Source organism: Bos indicus x Bos taurus, chromosome 20 (genome assembly GCF_003369695.1).
Source record: "Bos indicus x Bos taurus breed Angus x Brahman F1 hybrid chromosome 20, Bos_hybrid_MaternalHap_v2.0, whole genome shotgun sequence".
Classification (NCBI taxonomy): Eukaryota; Metazoa; Chordata; class Mammalia; order Artiodactyla; family Bovidae; genus Bos; species Bos indicus x Bos taurus.
This window is the reverse complement of record NC_040095.1, coordinates 32,610,295-32,632,992: the sequence shown is the minus strand read 5'-3', so window position 1 is coordinate 32,632,992 and position 22,698 is coordinate 32,610,295. Positions and strand designations below refer to the sequence as shown.

Genomic DNA, 22,698 nt, shown 5'->3' with positions numbered 1-22,698 from the left:
AGGGCTCAGTTACTTGGGATCTTGGACCCCTGCTCAGGGATCAAACCCACATCCCTTACATTGAAAGCATGGGATTTTAACCACTGGACCACCAGGGAAGTCACTCATTTGTGCTTGATTGCAGCTTTAAGGGAAGGCATTGTCTTAAGCAATTACTTACTTGGGTTGGTATTGGCATCACACTCATGAGACTTGCTGCATGGTCCATGAAGAGTGCCTTTGGATGACTTCACATGGATATACTGAACACTGTGGAAGCAGGAAACTTCAAGTATATGTCACATAGCCATGTGCTCAGACCACATGACTTTTATTGACAGGTTTAAATTGATAGTATGGCAGTGGAAGCAGAAAGATAGTGTAGATGTTGAAAAATAAAAGGACAGAACAACTCATGATTCTGGTAATATTATGACACACATTTTTAAAAGGACTGTCAGTATTTTTTCAATCATGTTATTAATTATATTGTATTGAATCTATGGTGGAAGATACTAGATTCTCTCCTTTTCAAAAACAAAGAATCTGAAAATAGGCTAAAGAAACCCAAGATCCTATTTTTTGAGAAAAGGGAAAAGGTTAGTGCAAAGAAACTCATCCACTGAATAAATCTCTGCTTATACTGCCATTGGAATAATTGTCAAAGTTGTGCTGACTACACTGAAACTGTAGAATGAAAGCCTCCACCCACAACCTTCCTGCCCACTGGGTAACACCTATAAATGCTCTTATATATGTTCTATGGGCCCAGGGAGAAGCAGATTTGCTTATATTCTGCATACCTTCTGTAGGAGACCAGATCCCTCCCAGGTCTTAAGAATTACCAGAGTTGATTGAGTTCACACTCTGGCTGCAGGTGACAAAGGATCAAACAAAAAGGGAGACTTGTGGGCTCATGTCTAAGCATGGCTGCAGAGAAGTTAGTGCACCTTAGATGGTGCAGAACCAGAAACTCAAATACCACTAGGATGCCTCCTCCCGACAGCTCAATGTTTTATGTTTCCATTTCTTTCTCTCTAACTGAAGCTCAGTGTGTGGTGGGGAGCGGGACGTGGGTATTGGTGTCAGGCTCACATTCTTCTTATGGCTCAGTGAGCAGAGACCAATAAGAAAATTGGCTTCTCTCTCATCTTCAGTTTTCAACATAGGATAAATAACCTGAATCATACATTTTGGGCCATACAGCCATCCCTTATAAAATCACTCTGGACAAAGGAGAGTTACAAAAAGAGGCATATCCTTGGCCCAGCTCCTTGGACAGGGGGTGAGTCTGTTACAAGAGGGGCAACATAGATGCTGGTTAGACACCTGGGTAGGGCCACTTCAAAATGCAAGTAAAATCTACATATCACTGGAAAATTACTCACTACTAAAGGAATGTTGGGCTTCCCTGGTGGTTCAGCAGTTAAGAATCTGCCTGCAATGCAAGAGATGTGGGTTTGATCCCTGGGTCTGGAAGATCTCCTAGAAAAGGAAATTGGCAACCCACTCCAGGATTCTTGCCTGGGAAATCCCATGTACAGAGAAACCTGGTGGGATACAGTCCATGGGGTTTCAAAAGAGTCGGACACGACTCAGCAACTAAAGAGCAACAACAGAGGAATGTTAGATACATGTGAATAAATAATAACACATGGAAATCCGGGATAATCGATTTTTGTAGACAAATAAATGATTGACTCTGACAAGCAGCAAAGTCAGAATTCACGTAGGTAGACATTTCACTTGTTCTTTCATGAAGGATAACATCTTTTCTTTGACAAGAGCAAAAGAAAAAACAGTCACTTGATTACAAGTGGTTAAGTGTTCTAACTTTATTATTGGCTATCACACCAATCTCTGTTGCATCATTCCCACATTTAAACCATTCCCAAATGAGAAAAAGGACAATCACACTGATCGACATCCATTTGGAATATTTATTGTAGTTCTTAATGCATTTCCTAACACCTATGGTACTCTTTAATCAAGAATATAAAGTCATCTACTTAGAATTTGCCACTCAACATGAGGAGCTTTCTTAGAATCACAGAAGAAGTAAGTTTACAAATACAGCAACCATCAATGTCATACATTTTCCAAACCATAACTCTAACACAGATGTAAATTATTCTCTAGACCATTAAAATTCTCTAGAAAGTCCATTTTACCAGTATTGGGAGAGGAAGCTTTCAAACACGCAGCCAGCCAGAAAGACCATTTTATATATGGAGTGTGCTTCTCCTCTCCTTCCTCTAAAATGACAGAACTGTAGCTGTATCTGAAGAGAAAGTGAATTTAATGACAGCCATTAGCTAAAAACTTGCAGAAATGCTTATATCTGGTATGAGAGGAATGATATATTGCACTACAACATGCCTACCTCTGTCCAGAGGACAGCAATCTGGCCTGTCTTCAGGGTGCCTGGACTTTTCTCCAATTTGATACCCAGGACGCTTGGTAGACCCCCTGGGGAACTGTTTGATAACTGAGGATACCTCGGAGGAGAAGGTCCTTACAAAATCTAATCTACCATGTTTATTTTCTAAGGATGAAGTTCACTGCACTTCAAATCCTGGATTTGCTCATCATTATTTTCCCTAGTTTGATAAAGCTGAATAAAAAGTATTTTGTTCAAGGAAGAATCCTGGGCAGAATAAAGAACACTGTTCTGTAGAAAAAGGCATTCAATATTTAGAAACTTTCCCAAGAAGAAAAAAGAGACCCTGAAAAGAAAGAATTCTTAAAAAAAAAAAAAAAAAAAAACCTAAACCTCTCCGGTCACTGTTACTGCAGGTTCATGATAAATTACCCTACAGCTCCTCTTACCTTAAGAGGAGGTATTATACAAGAAGCCCACAATACCATAGAGAAAGACTTCTAAGGATCTTTCTGGATACACAGGAATACTGTACTGTTTGAAAATGAGAAAACTGACTAATCAGTTAGGTTTATAGCTGTCTTCCTTAAAAAAAAAAAAAAAAAAACTGTCATCTTTGGCAAAGCACAGGTATTTATTTGGTTTGTTTATAAAGGCAACTTCTTGGTTGGATGTTAGCACCAATAGACTCTATACCATTTGGTCTCTCCCACAAACCAGGTTACTTCTCTCACACAGAGATGTTCCTGTTTGCCTTCTTGGGTATTTATTTTAGTTACCAAAAGTGGGGATGGAGAAGGGATGCACTAAGATGTAATCACAAAGTCAGAGGCTCCAAAAGAAAAGACAGAGAAGGCTAAAGGAAAAACCTGATCTTTAAGACAACATTTCTCCTAATTCAATCCACACAAATGTTATCTTTTAGAACTACAACAATGCTGCCCTGGGTATACTCTGAGTGGAGTTCTTCTCCTCCCTCCTTTTTTTCTACATGTCATGATTTAGTTAGGAGGGAAAGTATACCAATGAAACTCTCCCTAAGGGCCCATCTTGGTACAAATTGTGCACAATTTAATGTACCTACCACAGAAGATGAAGATAAATCCAATGTGAGCACCAACTGTAAATATGACCTTCTCAGCACTTATAAAACAAATAAGCTAAGCATATATATTTTTCCTTTTGGTTATTCATTAAAATGCCATAGCACGCTGGAGAGAACAAAATCTGTATGGCTATAAAAGCACTAAGACACTAGAAGAAAACTAGACAAAAACTGTAAGATATACAATTATGATTACTGATGTCCTAATAAACTCCTATGTGGTTGAAATGAAGAGCACAAGGCCTAGAACAAAGGTTTACTACACATTTCAAGTTGAGATCTGCCGCATTGGTATGAGTTTTGGTGAAACCTGGTAAAAGAAAGAGAAAAAAAATTATGGACTTATGAGAAAAACCTCATGGTATAAAACATCTCTGCTTTGAATTTCCAAAACTGAATGATGTAGGCAACAAGTAATCTTGCCATAGCCCTCACCTGGAGTTTCCTCATTATTTCCCCATCTGAGCCACTGAGAAAAAGAACACTTTTATCCATTTACATTTTGTGTATCTGGTAGTTCTCAACCTTCTTGCATTATAGCTCTTAAAGATATTTAAGACTCGCAACCAGGAGGAGGTGGAGGAGGAGCAGCAGATGAACAAGGGTCCAGATGACCAAACTCTCCTGAATGGCCCCCTGAGCTCTGAGACTGATGAACTTCACTCAGAACAGAGCCATGGAGCAAGCCACAAGTTTCAGAATCCTTAAAATAGATCCAGTCAATTCACAATTTTGTTAAGAGATAATGTAGTCTTTGGATAACACACTTTTATCAGAAATTTTATAATCAGAGTGGAAATGATAAAAAGGCAGTAAAAAGATACCAGGTTATTATAAAAAGGAAGTAACAGTATTAAAAATATTAAATATTAACTATGATTATGTTCAATGTACCAAATAGCAAATGAATTCCAAGGAGTCTTGAAGTAGAGAAATATGAGGGCAGATCTATATTTAATGCTAAAGCTGGTCGAGGAGGAAATCTAAATGTAAGTGTGTGTGTTAGTTGCTCAGTCATGTCCAACTCTTTGCGACCCCATGGACTACAGCCCACCAGGCTCCTCTGTCCATGGAATTTTCCAGGCAAGAAAACCAGAGTGGGCTGCCATGCCTTTCTCTAGGAATCTTCTCAACCCAGGGATCAAACGTGGGTCTCCCACATTGTAGGCAGATTCTTTACCATCTGAGCTACCAGGGAAACCCTGGTGGTAAGTAGTCTGGCTTAATTTTGACAGATCTTTCAAGGTGTAATAGCAGGTAAATTTAAGCTGGCAAATATCCATTAAGTCTTAGTTAACAGGCTCCATGGAAAGCACAGTATGGAATACTAAAATTTAGGTGATTTTTGAGCCCTTCATGGATGTGACAATTGAAGGGGATCTAATCTGTCTTCCAGAATAAACACTTAAAATTTTGTTAAATGAATGAATGAATGAATGAGTAGATTAGATAAGCCTCAAAGAACTAGAAGAAAGGTCTCCTAATACAGGTTAAGTCAGTAGTAAAAACAGAAGACAATTATTTGGCTATGATGAAGTTAAATATTGCTATTCATTTGTAAATTGTTTTCTTATTAAGTCTTCACAATGTCAAAAGTTAATGTACCCTCTTCCATTTTTCTACCTAAAAATGCCATGACCAGAATAAAAAAGATCAGAATGGCTTGGTACATATCTTAGGATAAATGAGAGCTCACTCAGACTTGCCAGCTCCAAGAACAGATACATAATAATAGACAAAATAAAAGACATTAATACACAAAAGTCACAGATCTTCAATTCTACCGAAGAGAATAAAGATATATGGGCTCTGAGTATTTAGAGAGTGTGTCTCATAAACAATCAATTTTCTTTTTTTAAACAACAGAGCATCTGTGGAAATAATTTAATGAAATAAAACTCTTCTTTGGAAACAGGTCATTTTCTAATAGGTGCTTTATAGCATTGCCTTTAAAAGGAAACTGGACACCTTGACTTTTTCAAACTAAACATCTGATCCTTATCCTTGTCATGCTGGCCCTATTTTGAGCTCTTAGTAACCTTTATAGCCTCAGCATGGAACTTGACTTTTAACAGAAAAGAAGATGAACCTTTAGGTACACTGACTTGGCCTGTCTATTTTTGTAAAGAAAAACAGCTACTAACCCACCATTTTTCATTTGTTTTCTCACAGTCTCATCAACATGGTGAACCCATGTAAGCTGAAGCAGATTATCCTGCCAAAGTGATCTACAGGCTAAGCATAGGACTGTATGATTTGTGAGCAGAGGATAAGCTAACAAGTTGTCTTCCTAGTCCACTGAAATCCAAAGAATATACTGTTTAATTCTGGTATAATACCAGTTCATAATAGACATTGAGCATACAAATTTATTCAACTTGCAAAGAATGCCTGCAGCTGGCTTCTTTCAGATTCCCCTGCAAACATATCAATAGGCAGGATTCTTATTTGATTTGTTGCCACTGGTGGTTTAGGTGTATTCCTACCTACAGAAAAGACCAAGGCTCTTGGGATTAGGAATTATACTAGTTTGTCCTGTTTTATTCATGTTTCATAGCTTAATATGGGAGATACACTGGGAGTTTAATAAATAACCATGGACAACTAATAACCTCTGAAGGTTTATTCTACTACATGATGTTCAACTGTAGATTCAATTTATTTTTAAGTTTTTAAATTAAAGAAACAGAAAACTTAAAAAATAAAATAGAAATATTCTAGTTCAAAAAGGCTCACAGATATATGTGGTAAAGAAAAACCTATTTTATGTAATTCAAGCATGAATCAGAAAAGAAAGAAATGAATATCCAATTGAACCAACTACTTATTCAAAAAGATACTTTGGAATATAATGGAATTTAAGTGGTAGGATGCCACCTTCCTTTTTTTTTTTTTTTGGCTGCACCCCACAGCTTGCATGCTCTCAGTTCCCCCGACCAGGGATTGAACTTGGGCTGCGGCAGAATCCTCACCACTAGGCTACCAGGGAGCTCATTTCCTTTTTCTTTCTATTTGACCCAAGAAGTAGCTGGCAGTAACACACTGAGTGATGTAAGTATAACCAGAAATAAAGAAATTTAACGTGTTCATTAGCTTGTCACAGCTTTAATATGAGAACTGTGCAATATCCCTTTAGCTCTTTGAAAATGAATTATTACTATTTATTTGAGAAATTTTTTTTCAAAATATGAGTGCCCTAGAAAAAAAGTAAACCAGAGAACTCCTTAGTCATAAAAATGTTTGGAGCTAAAATTATTAAAAAAAAAAATAGAAAAGCATTCTTGCACAGCATCACCGTCAAGCATTTGTAGGGCGTGAACATGTGTGTATGGCTTTACCAACCAACAGTGCTGGTGTCAAGCATTTATTCCCCACTGCTCATGCGGAAGGACACTTACCAGTGTAATACTCTGGCCTCAAGTGTGTCCCTTAAGAAGGATTTGGGCAGAAGAACTGGGGGTATGTAGGACTCAGTCTGAACCTTCTTCCTCAGCCTTCTGTAGGGAGCATGTGCTGTTTTGCTTTCAGCCACATGGAAAGAAGTTCAGTAGAAAAGACTCTCCTCTGCGTGGAAGGCCTGATTTTTCAAGGCTGCCTATAACTGGGAGTGGAGGTCCCTCTCACTTCAGGGGTCTGTAATTGGGAAAGCTTATGTGGCTGTACATCTAAGCCACATTCTTCATCCTAGGCTTTATAACATGATGTTTTAACCTCTGACCAACTCGTTTCTCTCTCTCAATAGATTTTGAACTCAATCTTCAAGAAATATAGAGGAAAGTCCCTTTCTTTATAACAATTGCATTTTGAAGGAAAGCGATCATATGGAACAAGACCTCTGTCCATTATGGGTTAGCTTCTTTTGCTGTCAACTACTCCTGACCAGAATCTTATTTTAGAAGTGTGAGGAAGTTTCCTGAAATATAGTCAATATTTGCATTTCTTTTACAAAACGTCTACTGCTTTCTCTGGAGTTTCAGATGTAACATGACAGAGACTTTCCTACTAATTGAAAAGAAAATTCCTTTCTACTCACATCATGGTTACTATGAATTTTTTTTAAACCTATTTCAAGTGATACCTAAAGGACACATTTTCCCTTCACATTTTTTGTTTTTGCTAATTGCACTGTGACATACAGGAAAAGTCTTAGTCATTCTTTTTTTTTTTTTTTTAATGCTCAGATATTTCATTACCATTATTTTTAATACCCTGAAACCTCAATTTTGTCATGTCCTGTTATCTGATGTTGTCATATTTGTTTTTTTTTTTTTTAATTCTCAGGATTTTCTCCATCAGCTCACATTCTATATCTTTTGCCCAGTCCCTTGCCCATATTCCTAGGTACATGGGATTTTTACCAACACATTTTCATATTTACTTTGACCGAGGTCTTTAGCTTTCTTTGGTCTAACTATGCCTTTCTAAAATGTTCAGTTCTCAGTATACAGTGAAGGCTGAGTGGCCTTTGTCAAACAGAGATCTTGAGTAAACTGTATGCAGTCACATAGAGTAAAATTCTATCTATGCAGTAATAATCATGAGATATCTTTTGAGTTATCAAATAAAGAGATGCTATCCCAATGTACTTTGTTATTAAATGTAGCTTGTTGATAACCCAGCTATTAAACAGAACTTCTTATGAATAAGAACACTTCAGTCTCTAGTCTTACAGAGAATCTGATACATGTGGCTTCATCTGTCAGGGTCTAAAGAGATGCCATTGATCATTAGATCCTCAAAATCCAGTTCTTCTGTTGAGATGGCTTAGCTGATACTACTAGACCTTTTCATTTTCAGAGCAATGTTGACATAAAAATTAACATTTCATTTCAACAGCCTCATTTGGAGGAAACAAAATTATATGTCAATGCCAAAAGAGGAGGAGGGTTGCTACTGCGATAAGAGAGGTGCCACAGAGATATTTTTCAATGTATCAAGACATGGAAACTAGCACTTAAAAAACAAAGTAAAAACAGTAAAAATCTATCTTTTTCATTCTTGATTTACCTACATGACTTAAAAAGAAAAAAAAAAAAAAACTGGTAACAATGAGGATCTTCTTTTACAATTCCCTTCTGTAGCAGAGATTTGAACATTCGATAGAATGTCTCAAAAATGTCATCTGCTGAAGAAGAGGTTAACTTATCCACAGAGGGAAAAAATATAAAGAATAGCTAATTAAGGAAGAAGAACCCGTTGCTTTCATCACTGGAGTAAGGAATTCTAAATAGTTAAACTAAACAAATCCCATTTGTTACCCACTGAGGTCACTGAAAAGTTAATTAAAGATGTGCTTTTCATGTAAGGAGTTGTTGGAAGACTTCTTTTTTCTGTAAGGAAATTCAAAGAAGGTTAATAGACAAAGACCTTCACACAGTACCAGAAACAGTTATATGTGGATCGTGAATTATGCAGCACAATTGTTTACAGATGTTTGTTAAGCACTAATAGGTACCAGCCAATCATGTAGTACCTCAGGAAGAAATGTATGAAATACATGCTTGATTTATCAAGGAAGTTCCTTGCTTGCTCAGATGGTAAAGAATCTGGCTGCAATGTGGGTCAGGTTGATCCTCATTGGGTCAGGAAGACCCCTAGAGAAGGAAGAGGCAACCCACTTCAGTATTCTTGCCTAGAAAATTCTGCTGACAAAGAAGCCTGATGGGGTACAGTCCACAGGGTTGCAAAGAGTCAGATGTGACTGAGCGACTAACAGTTCGTAAAATTACTTTCTCAAGGATGGGTAGCTGCAATATTTCTTCTCATTATAAATATATTTCATTTTAACATGTAGAGCTGTTCTTAAAAAGGTATGTGAGAAGCAAAGTCTATTTCTTCATTTTTCAGACACATTTCACCTTTACTTTCAATTAACTCTAAATGGACTGAACTCTCTGCCCAATCCCATTAGTTTGGTGATTGGTGATTCACAAATAAGCTCTTATATTAAAAGGCTATTATTTATATTATCAGGCCCGAGCTGGTAGTAGTAGTAAAGAATCCGCCGGCCAATGCAGGAGGCACAGATTCACAGGTTTGATCCCTGGGTTGGGAAGATCCCCTGGAGAAGGGAATGGCTACCGACTTCAGTATTCTTGCCTGAAGAATTCCATGGACATAAGAGCCTGGCGGGCTACAGTCCATGGGATCGCAAAGAACTGGACACAACTGAGTGACCCCGTGGACTTTATTCTCTTTGTTTAAAAAAGGGATTTGGAGATTTCTTAGTGGATACTCCCGATGTTCTTATATGCTTTGTAAGTCAGAGTTTTAAAGCACAGTTTTTCTTCAAATACAGGAATCATCTATTTTGTGATTATCAATCCAGTGGTGTTAAAAGCTCAACATTCGAGGATCGCCCATAGACGGAATGATCAGGCAAAGAAGTTAATCAGAGAGAAAATCAAATTCCACACATACGTTTCAAAATAAGGAAGTATCATTTGTCTGTGTGTGGCTCACATTTTTTAGTTAATTAAGTTTGGCTGTGCCCAATACATAACCCAGGAACAGAGGACTGCAAGGAATGTTACAGTAAATAGCTTAGAGCTCAAGCTCAACCTGCTGTTTGCAGCAGCTCCTAGTGGTTCCTCCCCCTCCTGCTTCTGATCCCTGAGCCAACCCTGTCCCCTGAGTCAGAGCCTGTTCCTGCTCCCACCTGCTCTCATTGGAGGCACCCATCCTTCCACTCCTGTTCCTGCAAAGGTCAACTCCAAAAATGATCACAAATTAATGGTTCATGTCCCATAAATACCCATTAACCAAGCTCGGGGTACAGGACAAGTAGCTGGATTTGTTCATAGAAACACTTACTGTGAAATCACACCCAGTGCTCTTTTTTATGTCATCCACTGTCAGGCCTTCCCAGAGTTCAATAAGAGTCAGACCCTTTTTGCTGTCCACATCAAACACAGCCTGTCAAAATCAAGAAGATGACAATGACTATTCCTATCACTGTAATTATTTTATAGCACGAAACAGAAATAACCTCACAAGTTTTTTAAGGACAGAAAAGACCCAGGGTAAAAGACTGAAAATCAGCAATGAAAACGTGTCAACTGTAACTACTATATTTTGGTGAGAATAAACGCCAATGCCTTAATTGGCAATTAGTTGGGGAGCGCTGTTGATGCCAGAAAATAAATAAATGCTGACTATTGATGGCATTTGCCACTATTATAACCAGTTTTTTTTTAACTACTTTCCTTTTGTTAGATCTAACACTTTTGGTCAAAATTTAATTTGGCATTTAACAATGATCTGAAAAAAAAGGAGGAAGAAAAGCAGGGAGGAAGGAGAGATTTAGAAGGTGAAAGGACAGGAATGATGGGGGAAAGTTGACTGATGCTTCTCAGTAAATTACTGGAAACAAAAGCAGGTGCTCTGAAGTAGCTAGGAGTTAATTGTAAAGGGACAGTTTGCCCTGAAAGACAACTCCCTCCCCCACGTAAACATTAAAGCTTTCCCTTAAGTCCTGTGAAAACACACAGGTCTGAAAGCATAGTGACTCTCCCTCTGGTATGGAAATCAAATGAAGATGCTCACGTTTAGGACAAGCATGAGAAGGCTCACCTCACCCTAAACACTGCATTTCAACATTCTGATTGGTTATACTAGGTGATGGTGGTGCCAATTGGTATAGCTTGACCCAAGCAGGTAGGCTCAACCAGCTGTGTCTGATACAGAACACATGTGGTCACTCTTGGTAAAGCAACAAATTGAGTAGAAGGGACCCACAAAGTCATGCAATAAAATCTTCCATACAAGAATTCTTCAAAGCATTCTTCTGAGATGGTCTCTGGGGCTTTGTTTAGAAACTTCTAGTAGTAGAAGGCTCACTTTCTAAGGCAGATTACCTACCAATGGGAAGCTCTAACTGCAAGAAGCAAAACTGCTTTCCTAAACATTCACTCATGGACTCTACAGTAAGTTGTCCTCCATGCACAGGAACTGTTCCCTCTTCCAGTTTTCAAGGTCAGTCTTCCTCAGACTTAAACTTTTTATGCTTCCCAGATCTCTCATCTCCTCTGGAATTACTTTAAATTCAACTATTATTTGCAGCCTTAGAATCTTTATTTTCATCTAGCTTGGAAGTCCATCCCTAAATTGACATTTTTAAACACACTCCTGGAGGCTATTAAAAAGACACAGCAATGTGTACTCCAATATAAAATAGAAATTTTAAAAATAATAAAAAAGAAGACACAACAATATGTAGCAGAAAGAATCCTGGCTTTCAAGATGAACTGGAATTCCAGCTCAGCTGGCAATAGCTATGCAATCTTTGCTGAACCTGTCTTCACATCTGTAGATGTATGTCAAACAAACCTACTTCCCAAGATTGTTATACAGGACAAATATAATAACAAACCTACTCGGAGCAGCTGGCCTCATGCCTGAGACATAGCAAGGACACCACAGAGGCATATTCTTTCTCCCACATGTGCATATGTGTGTGAACACAAATTAAAGCCTCCAAATGATTATCTGTCTCCAGATAATTGATATTTCTCCTCAGGAGCAAAACATTAAGGGGACTAGTGATATTTGCTTTGTTTGATGAATAGACACCTGATTGGTTTTACTGGAAAAGATGATTTACATTTGGGATGATTTATTTCAGCAAACTTTTTTGTTTCCATATTTTTATGTTCCTAAAGAAACTTTTCAGCTGAAATATGTTTTGAGGGGGAAAAATTATCAGTGAGGAACGCCCATATGATGCAGTAGGTTATTCAATTTCAAAATGACAATTATAATTTTTTTTTAATTGGCAACTTTTTATTTGCAGAAAATGTGTCTGGAGCATCATTCATACTATATTCTTTCCCTTGTATTATGAACAACCACAAATTTATCAAAATGGAACAAATAAGAGAAAAAGAGCCTTATTGTGTATAACTGTGGTATTATGAGTATAAAGCTTCGGTGATCAAGAAGATAAACTCTGTGGCAAATGACATTGCTTTTAAAAACCTTTTATTAACATCTTTATCAATCCCTAATTAGCTCTCAAGGTCATATATTAGAAAACTAAACATTATGAATTTTAAAAAAAATGAGAAATCTACTTTTGAAATATTGAGGGAGATTCCCCACTTAGTCATATAAAGTGTAAACAAAAACTTGATAAAAGACAGACACTAAAATCTAAAAGCTACAGCCAACTGTTCAACTACCAAGAATAATATTTCAATTACTTTGTTTTACAGATGAATAATTTTATTATTTTTTCACCACCGTAACAGGCTGCATTATGGATAAAGCAATTAGTCACAGCCCAAGTGCTGTTGAGGAAGGTATCTATCATCCCATCATTCTAGCAACACAAAACCAAGAAAGCAGAGTCGAAATATCTCTGAAGCCTCTTTCAAATGGCAGGCAACTAATGGAACTTTCCTTAAGAGCTGAAAATGGAATTCTAGTCCCACATCTGCTCTGGCAGTGTTCACAATCATTAAAGTTAATAGCAAGGCAGCATTTATTAAGCATCTACTATGTATAGAGCACAGGGGAAATACCCTACCTACTCCATTCCCTGAGGCACCCAAAGTGCCACACCTAGCTCCCTTTATCTACACAACGCCACCTACAGGTTAGGTTCCAGTTACCCCCGTCTGCTAATGAGTTCACATATTCCTTCAAACTGTGACTTCTCTGAGCTCCAGATACCCATCTCCACTTGTTTATCAGAAATCTCAGACTGGATACTTTCGATGTCACCTTACTCAGGAATATCAAATTGAGTATGTTCAAACAAAACCTATTTTTTCGCTGCCTTTCCTTGCTCCTCCCTTTCTCTTCCTGCAGAGCCAGGCTTCATTAAAGATAAAAGAGGTAAACCATGACTCTAGCCAGAAAACTCAGGAATCACCTCTGCCTTAGTACTATGCCCCATTCATCACCAAGTTAGGCTGTGTCCATCTCCTAAATCTTTCTGAAATCTCTCTTTGGGTCTTGTGGTTTAGGACCTTGATATTTCTGACCAAGATACCTGAAGGGAGTCTCATGGTTTCTCCCCCTACTCTATGTAAAAACCACATGGCTCTTTGCTGCTGCTGCTGCTGCTAAGTCACTTCAGTTGTGTCCGACTCTGTGCGACCCCATGGACTCCAGCCTACCAGGCTTCTCTGTCCATGGGATTCTCCAGGCAAGAACACTGGAGTGCGTTGCCATTTGCTTCTCTTGGCTCTACAAAATGAACATCTAATCAATGGCTGCTACTGCTGCTGCTGCTAAGTCGCTTCAGTCGTGTCCAACTCTGTGTGACCCCAGAGACGGCAGCCCCCCAGACTCCCCCATCCCTGGGATTCTCCAGGCAAGAACACTGGAGTGGGTTGCCATTTCCTTCTCCAATGCATGAAAGTGAAAAGTCAAAGTGAAGTCACTCAATCATGTCCGACTCTTCCTGACCCCATGGACTGCAGCCTAACAGGCTCCTCTGTCCATGGGATTTTCCAGGCAAAAGTACTGGAGTGGGGTGCCATTGCCTTCTCCGCTAATCAATGGTGTCCCCAGCTATTAAAAATCATGAAAGTGAAAGGGAAATTCGATCAATTGTGTCCAGCTCTTTGTGACCCCATGGACTATACAGTCCATGGAATTCTCCAGGCCAGAATACTGGAGTGGATAGCCTCTCCCTTCTCCAGGGGATCTTCCCAACCCAGGTCTCCCACACTGTAGGCAGATTCTTTATCAGCTGAGCCACAAGGGCAAAGTCCATTAAAAATCATGAAGGGCTCCCAACTGCCTTCTATATAAAACCCAAATTTATTAACAATATATTCACATTCCTTCATAATTTGGCCCCTCACTGGCTTTTCATCTTCAGCCTTCAAAATCCCTGGCTATACCCTCACTCCATGCTGTCCCATGCTCCACACTGTCCCATATGCAAGTCCTTGAGTAAGCTGTGTTTTAATACCTCTGTGACCCTGCCTATTTTATTTCTTTTGCCTAGAAGGGCCTCTTTGGTCTTATTTTCACTTATAAAAACTCATGTTTATTTTTCAAGACTCATCACTCAATCTATTAATTTCTCATCAAGGAACGTATGGTATTTACTCAACAGGCATTCACTGTGTACAGGTCAAGCATTATGCTCAATGTTAGATAAACAGTAATAAGTGAGACAGGCAGAGCTTGGAGGTTATTTCAATACAGTGCTGTTAGGGTGGAGTCCTAAGACTCAGGGAAGCAATGACAAGACTTGGGGAGAGATAGGGAAGGTTTGCCAGAAGAATAAGTAGCTGAGACATAAAAGATGAGCAGGAAATAGCGAGATGGCTAGGGTGGGAAGAGCATGCCAGGGAGAGAGACAGGATGTGCAAAGTCCCAGAAGAACACGGTGTGTGTTGTGGGGGAAGGTGTAAGTGATGCCACATAGTTCACAGCATTTAGGACGGTAGAGGTGGGGAGAATGTTAAGGCAAAAAGAGAGCAACAGACTGGAGGAGAAAAGATTCAGACTGTGAAATGCCTTGCAGTTAAAAGCTTATATTTGATGGGAATTCCCTGGTGGTCCAGTGGTTAGGACTCTTAGCTCTCACTGCCGAGAGTTGTTTTTTTGTTTCACTGAGACCCTCAGTTCTGTCCAACTATTTGCGACCTCATGGACTGTAGCCTGCTATGCTTCTCTGTCCATGGGATTCCCCAGACAAAGATACTAGAGTGGGTTTCCACTTTCTTCTCCAGGGGATCTTTCTGACCCAGGAATCAAACCCATGTCTCCTGTGTTGGCAGGCGGATTCTTTACCGCTGAGACTACTAGGGCCCGGGTTCAGACCCTGGTATTGGGGAACTAAGATCATACAAGCTGTGCAGTGTGGCCAAAAAGAAAAAAGAGAGAGAGAAAGAGAAAAGCTTATATCTGATACCACTTAGAAGCTTTCCTGAGACTCTCTTGAGCCTGCTAAGCAGCCTTCCTCTATGTTCCCAGCTCAGCATCCGATCTGGCACATCTCTTCTGTGGACTCTACTACATGCATTACTCTAACTGCTGGCACCTCTGGATGCTTGAGGTCAGCTCCACCTGAATGTGCTCCTGGGCAGTAGACTGTCCTCCTTTCTGAGCCCACTGTTGGCAATAGCCTGCCTCAGAGAAGGAGCTCAGAAATACTTATGGAATGAAAGAATGTAAAAAACAATAATGCAGATGGAGAGAAAGGGTAGAAAGCTTTTTTAAATGGCAGCAAAGTTAAATAACATATACGTAATCTCATGAGAAAATGCAGGCATGTAATCAGTGGTTCCCAAGCTTTTTTGGCACCAGGGACTGGTTTAGTGGAGGACAATTTTTCCACAGACTGGGGGTAGCAGGTGGGATGGTTCAGGTGGTAATGTGAAAGACAGGGAGCGACGGGAAGAAGCAGACGAAGCTTTGGTTGCTCATCTTAACGCTCACCTCCGGCTGTGCCAACCAGGTTTAAGACGGGTACCCAGGGGCTGGGGGTCGCTATATTAGAGGGTAAGTGCCAAAATGAACGGTGGGCCACTCTGAGGATGAAATTGTGAGTGCTAAGTTATCGGAAACCTCTTCATGATGAAGCTGGAAATTATATTAAAAGATGGGTAGAATCTGGGGAGGCAGAGTTGAATGGGAGTGGTTCCACATGAAAACATTAAACTGGTAAGAACACGGTGAGGGCGCACGTGAAGGGGGGCTACAGGGAGAAGAGGAAGATCGGGGGTAAAACGTAGCTGGGGTTACCCGTAGGAGCTGTACCGCCATCACTTTATTAAAGAAAACAGGAGCAAGGACTGTTTTGTCTTTGATTTCAAAGTAATGGATTCTTTTCAACAAGTTCTGTCCATGATTGTGGAGGAGTTTAAGAAATGATAAGACTTGGAATAAATGGTAGGTTAGATTTGTGCCCTTTTATCTGCTTGTTCTTCTCTATATGTCATCTTTATGGATATAAACTGCCCTAGGGGCAGGCACCATTTTAGGACAAAACTCTCCTTAAAATGTGGCTTCTGAAAAGTATTATAAGCCTTCTACTTCAAAAGGCTGCTTTAGGGTGCTTCGTACCACAACTGAATGAGGGTTCTAAACCTGACTGAGGCCAAAAGGAACAGCACCATTACGAAAAAACAAACAGACTCTAGATCTAGAGAATTCTGTCCTGTGGTTCATCAAAATACTGAATCAAAACAATGAAAATGACACCCTCCTGGCTCACTTACGAGAGCAATGTCATTCCAGCATCTCAGGTTCAAATCTGGGTCGGAAAGGAACTACAGCACCTGCAGTCATGCTGTTCTCAGTTTCAATTTACCAGTAACACTTTTCTATCAAAGAAGATAATATCTAGAGGTCCTCTAAAACGCAAGTGTGTTCTGAAGTCCGCTTTATGCAAGAACCAAAGAATAGATTTTTTGGTTCACTGTGGGGCCATACTGCAATTTGCACCTAAATGGTTAAAACCTAATTTTTACTGAGTTTCCTAAAATGAGATCCAACAATATGTATTTGCAATTCAGGAAATCAAAGAAGACAGGAATGATAAATATATTCTTAACTTTGTATAGATCATCTATTGTATTAGTCATAAGGCTCAATATAACTTTTATTTGTATCACACTGTCAAAGTTACCAAGGGCAATAGTTCATTTTGTGTGTATATGTATATTTCCAGAGAAGTTCACTTAAGAATTCTGCATCCAGAAACATTAAATTGATGAATCTTCCTATTCAGTCTACCCACGGATTAAATTAATCCCATGACTACCAATGTAATACACTTTTAGAAAGTAACAAAAAGTTCTAAAATGCTTACACATTTTTTAAAAAAGGTAGCAGGCACTAGAGGAAATGAAAGAGAAAGGCACTTTACCTTTTCAGTAATGATACGGTTGACACACTGCTTTCCTGTTAGAGGTAATGTACATTTCTCCATGATTTTATGTGCATTTCCCTGTTTTAAAAAACATCAAAAAGAGTAGTTAGGGGCTGATTCTTATTTAGAATTGGTATAAGATAGGACAAAAGGAATTATCAGAGAAATTGTCTCCTAAGTACAGGCTGTTTCAAAAACTTGCGCCATCATGCTTTCACCTTTCTGGAGGCGGCTTGTGTTCCTACAGTAATTTAAGGAGAAATACAAATGAGTAGCCAAAGGCATAACTGGTTTAGCTGGGAAACAGCCAGCCACAGATTTGATCTAAGCCTCCACCCTTAGATCTCCCAAGGAAGGGTCTCCTTGACAAATGAGTTATTTTTCTACCAAGGGTAGGGGGCATACATAGGATACAAATGCATATTATACATTCCTTCAAGTTTTATTTTTATTTGTTGAAAAAGTAATACATTCACAGAAAACAGAAGCTCTGGACTCCCCTCGTATCCTTAGACATGCTCTGAACAGGAAATCAATTTCAACTTTATTTAGCATTTTTCTATATACTTCTATACATTTTCTTCTTACCTCTGCATTTTAAATTTTTTTATTTTATAACAAATTTTACTATCTACTATGGCTTACTACAGGATATTAACTATAGTTTTCCATGCTATACGACAGGACCTTGTTGTTTATCCACCCTATATACAATAGCTTGCATCTACTAGACCCAGACTCCCAATTCAACCCTCCCCTGCCCACCTGCTTTCACAAGTCTGTTTCTTTTTCTTTTTATTTTTTTGGCTGAGCAACATGGCTTGTGGGACTTTAGTTTTCCAAAAAGGGATCAAACCTGAGCCCTAAGCAATGAAAATGCTGAGTCCTAACCACCAGACTGCCAGAGAATTCCTTACAGGAATTCTGTTCTCTATGTCTGTGAGGCTGTTTCTGTTTCATAGATGAGTTCATTGTGTCGTATCTTAGATACCACATGAAAGTGATATCATAGGTATTTTTCTTTCCCTGTCTGACTTACTTCACTCAATATGATCTCTAGACTCATCCATGTAGTTACAGATGGCATTATTTTATTCTTTTTTATGGCTGAGTAGTAGTACTCTAGTATATATATATTAATTAATGTGGGATATTATTATTTGATAGGCAATATTATATATATGTGTGTGTATACATATATATCTATATATACATATATATAGATATCTTCTTTATCCATTCATTTGTCAATGGACATGTAGGTTTCCATTTCTTGGCTATTATAAGTAGTGTTGCTATGAACGTAAGCGTGCCTGTATCTTTTAAAATTAGAATTTTGTTCAGATATATGCCCAAGAATGGGACTGCTAACTCACAGGACAACTCTATTTTTAGTTTTCTAAGGAACCTTCATACTGTTTTCCACAGTGGCTGTACCAATTTACATTCCCACCAAAAGTGTAAGAAGGTTCCCTTCTCTCCACACCCTCTGCAGCATTTACCATTTTTACACTTTTTAATGATGGCCATTCTGACTGGAATGAGGTGGTACCTCAATGTAGTTTGATTTGCATTTCTCTAATAACTAGTAATGTTGAGCATCTTTTCATGTGCTTATTGGCCATCTGTATGTCTTCTTCGGAGAAATATCTATTTAGGTCTTCTGCCCATTTTTTCATTGGGTTGTCTGGTTTTTTGTTATTGAGTTGTATGAGCTGTTTGTATATTTTAGAAATTAAGACCTTGTTGGTTCCATTTTTTTCAAATATTTCCTCCCAGCTTGTAGATCATCTTTTCATTTTATGATTTCCTTTGCTGTGCAAAAGCTTATAAATTTGGTTAGGTTCCACTTGTTTATCTTTGCTTTTATTTCTACTGCCTTGAGAGACTGCTCTAAAAAAATACTGCCATAATTTATGTTAGAGACTGTTTTGTCTATGTTTTCTTCTAGTTTTATGTTGTCATGTCTTATATTTAAGTCTTTAAGCCATTTTGAGTTTATTTCTGTGTATGGTGTTAGGTAGTGTTCTAATTTCATTCTTTACATGTAGCTGTCCAGTTTCCCCACAACTTATCGAAGACACGGTTTTTTTCTCTATTGTATATTCTTGCCTCCTTTGTTGAAGATTAATTGACCAAAGGTGTGTGATTTTATTTCTGGGCTCTGTATTCTGTTCCATTGAACCTCTGCATTTTTAAATGCTATGTTGACAAAGCTATTTATGTTTTAATTAATCAGCTTTAGGTATTATCTATTAACTTCTTACAGGGGCACATGAAGACTTTCCTCTCCTGCAAACCCCCATGCTTCATCATCTTCAGTTCACCCAGCGTAGCTATGTCACAATTCGTATATAACTCAATAGTCAGAATTTACACTATGCTGGCAAAATGACTGTACAACGGCTCACTGATACCCCAGGCAGTGTAGAAAACCATGATTATATTCACTTTCTTATATAGCTATTTGCCTTTCCTGGAATATATCTGGGCCTCCGTTCGCTCATTGGTAAACTGTGTGTGCTGGTCTATACTCATATTTTTTTTCAAAGTTTCCTTCAGCTACACTGCCTTTTCTTCAAACATGAAAGAGGGATTGAGATGGGAAGCAGGTTTTCAACCACCAACCCCTTTCCACCATTCCCTACTCCCCCAACCCCGTGCAGTGCAGAGGTGACCGATGGGGCACATCTCTGGAGCACAGCTGAAACATTAGCTCTAATGATCTGATCTTCAGATCATTTTCTTCTGATTATGATGAAGCTCCTTTCTAAGGATCAAGCACCAGGAGCTTAAATTACTATTTCCCTTGAGGCTGAAGGCTAATTTGTCACATTTTAGATCCTCTATTTAAAATGGCAAAAATGTTCCTACTGCTTCCATGTTGGGTCTAAAAACCCCACACATGATGCCATCACCATCTTGAGCCATCTCCAAGTTTTACCTTCTCAATTATGCACTGCTAGCTGGCTTATGTCTCTCTCAAAACTGCTATCATACTAAGTATGATCAGAAGCAAAGGATTTCAAATAACTGGGCTTAAGATTTTACTCCTTGTAATAACATGTCGATGCACCAACATACGAGTAATTAAGAGGCTTTAGTATACTTAATCCAGTGTATGGCACAAAAGATATTCAGTGTTTTTTGAACGAATGAATGGGGAAACAAGGGGAATTCCATTGGGAATCTTAGGTGAATCTCAAAAACTGACAAACTGTATTACTTTAATTTAGTCAAAATTAGTGCTAAATATATATAGAGAGAGTGGATAGACATTACACTTTTAACAACAAACTGTATGTTTCTAGATTTTACTGTGTAAGAAAACTTATAGCTGTAGAAATAAAACCTCATTTCTGCTTCATTGTTAATGGTCTATTTTCATTCCCAGATTTCAAAGAAAGCTTGCACATGTCACAGACGCTTAATTACAGAGCTGAGATTAATGATGAACATTCGAACTGCTATAGTTGTCAGGACTCCTTGCACTTCATACAACTCAAATAAGACATGTCACAATGAATTCCAGGTCTGCATGTGAACAAAGTGAACAATCTGTGGGCCTCCAAGGAACGTTTTTCTGTGGGGAGCTCTTACTTTGTTCCCGTTATTTGAGCAAGACCTACATCTGGTGTGAAAGCAGCCACTTGGGTTCCAATGAACAACCAACTCTGGTTTTGGAGAATTTCAACTACCAGAATTAATTGTGCCCTACCAAGACAGAAGGGCTTCCCTGGTAGCTCAGCTGGTAAAGAATCCGCCTGCAAGGCAGGAGACCTCAGTTCAATTCCTGGGCTGGAAGATCCCCTGGAGAAGGGATAGGCTACCCACTCCAGTGTTCCTGGACTTCCCCTAGTGGCTCAGACAGTAAAGAATCCACCTGCAATGCAGCAGACCTGGGTTCAATCTCTGGCTTTAGAAGATCCCCTGGAGGAGGCCATGGCAACCAGTATTCTTGCCTGAAGAATCCCCATGGACAGAGGAGCCTGGCGGGCTACAGTCCATGGGGCCAAAAAGAGACGAACGTGACTGAACGATTAAGCACAGCACAGCACATCACCAAAACACACCTTTCAGAAACCATTTTCCATGTAAACAGTACAGCTCAGTGATTCAGAGCAGAGTCAAGGACCTGAGTGTAAAACCTCACTCCACTCCACACTAGCTGGTCAAGGATCCTGTGTCTTATCCATCTGCTATACCTCAGGGGTGACTGTAAGTGTCCAGCACTTAGCAAGTGCTCAGTAACCTTGAACTGTTTACATAACATACACTGAACATTTCTACAATCTACTAGGGAATTCTTTAGGCTTTCTTGGTGGCTCAGATGGTAAACAATCTGCCTGCAGTGCAGGAGACACAGGTTTGATCCCTGGGTGGGGAAGATCCCCTGGAGAAGGCAATGGCAACCCACTCCAGTATTCTTGCCTGAAAAATCCCATGGACAGAGGAGCCTGACAGGCTATATGGGGACCTACATGGACACAGTCCATGGGGTCACAAAGAGTCCTACACAACTTAGCAACTAAACCACCAGGGAATTTTTCAGGAAGTCTTAAGTTCCTCAATGAAGTTGAACACAGAATTACACAGAAAATGGCCTAAACAAAATTCCCGAGACCCAAAGAACCAATGAAACCGCAACCCATATTTGGGAGCAAACCATATGGCTGGCGGAGAAGACAATGGCAACCCACTCTAGTACTCTTACCCAGAAAATGAACGGAGGAAATGAAAATGCTCCTGCCATCGACGGAGGAGCCTGGTAGGCTGCGGTTCACGGGGTCGCTAAGAGTCAGACACGACTGAGCGACTTCACTTTCACTTTTCACTTTCATGCATTGGAGAAGGAAATGGGAACCCACTCCAGTGTTCTTGCCTGGAGAATCCCAGGGACGGCGGGGGCCTGGTGGGCTGCCGTCTGTGGGGTCGCACAGAGTTGGACACGACTGAAGCGACTTAGCATATGGCTGGCCTAGGATGGTAGCACCAACGGTATTCTTGTGGTAAGAACAAGGTATCTAGATGACTCCATTCACACTGAGCTTCAAGACATAACACAGATCAAGGAAGAAGAGAAAATGAGATGCAGAAGGATTAAAGAATGTCACAGTTTCAATATTCAACAGTAGGTTAGCTATGAAGCCAAAATATGACTAACTCTCACTTGAGCACTCTATTCTAACCACGCCAGGCTGAGCCTTACAATGTGCTATGATTCACAAAGCAGGAACAATCGCTGGGTTTTTAGCAATAAAAAATAAATCCCAAAAAAGAGATGTAGTGTAGTGTGGTAGCAAAGAACACTTTATTAGGAGTCCAAAGACCAGGTGTTTCATTTTAACTCTTCCATTTAATTGTCATTTGGTCCTTTAAATTCTTTGTGCTGTGGTT

General features: G+C 39.3%; 1 protein-coding gene across 1 annotated transcript in view; it reads right to left on the bottom strand.

The window, feature by feature from the left end:
• Nucleotides 1-2,726: 2,726 nt before the first annotated feature.
• OXCT1 (3-oxoacid CoA-transferase 1) overlaps nucleotides 2,727-22,698 on the bottom strand; it is a 159,273-nt gene continuing 139,301 nt past the window's right edge. Inside the window, exons 15-17 of the mRNA XM_027520028.1 lie at nucleotides 17,299-17,379; nucleotides 10,278-10,379; nucleotides 2,727-3,774 (exon numbers count right to left, since the gene is read on the bottom strand). Coding sequence (XP_027375829.1) covers nucleotides 3,733-3,774; nucleotides 10,278-10,379; nucleotides 17,299-17,379 — 225 coding nt within the window. The 3' untranslated portion in view covers nucleotides 2,727-3,732. The remainder of the gene's footprint in view (nucleotides 3,775-10,277; nucleotides 10,380-17,298; nucleotides 17,380-22,698) is intronic.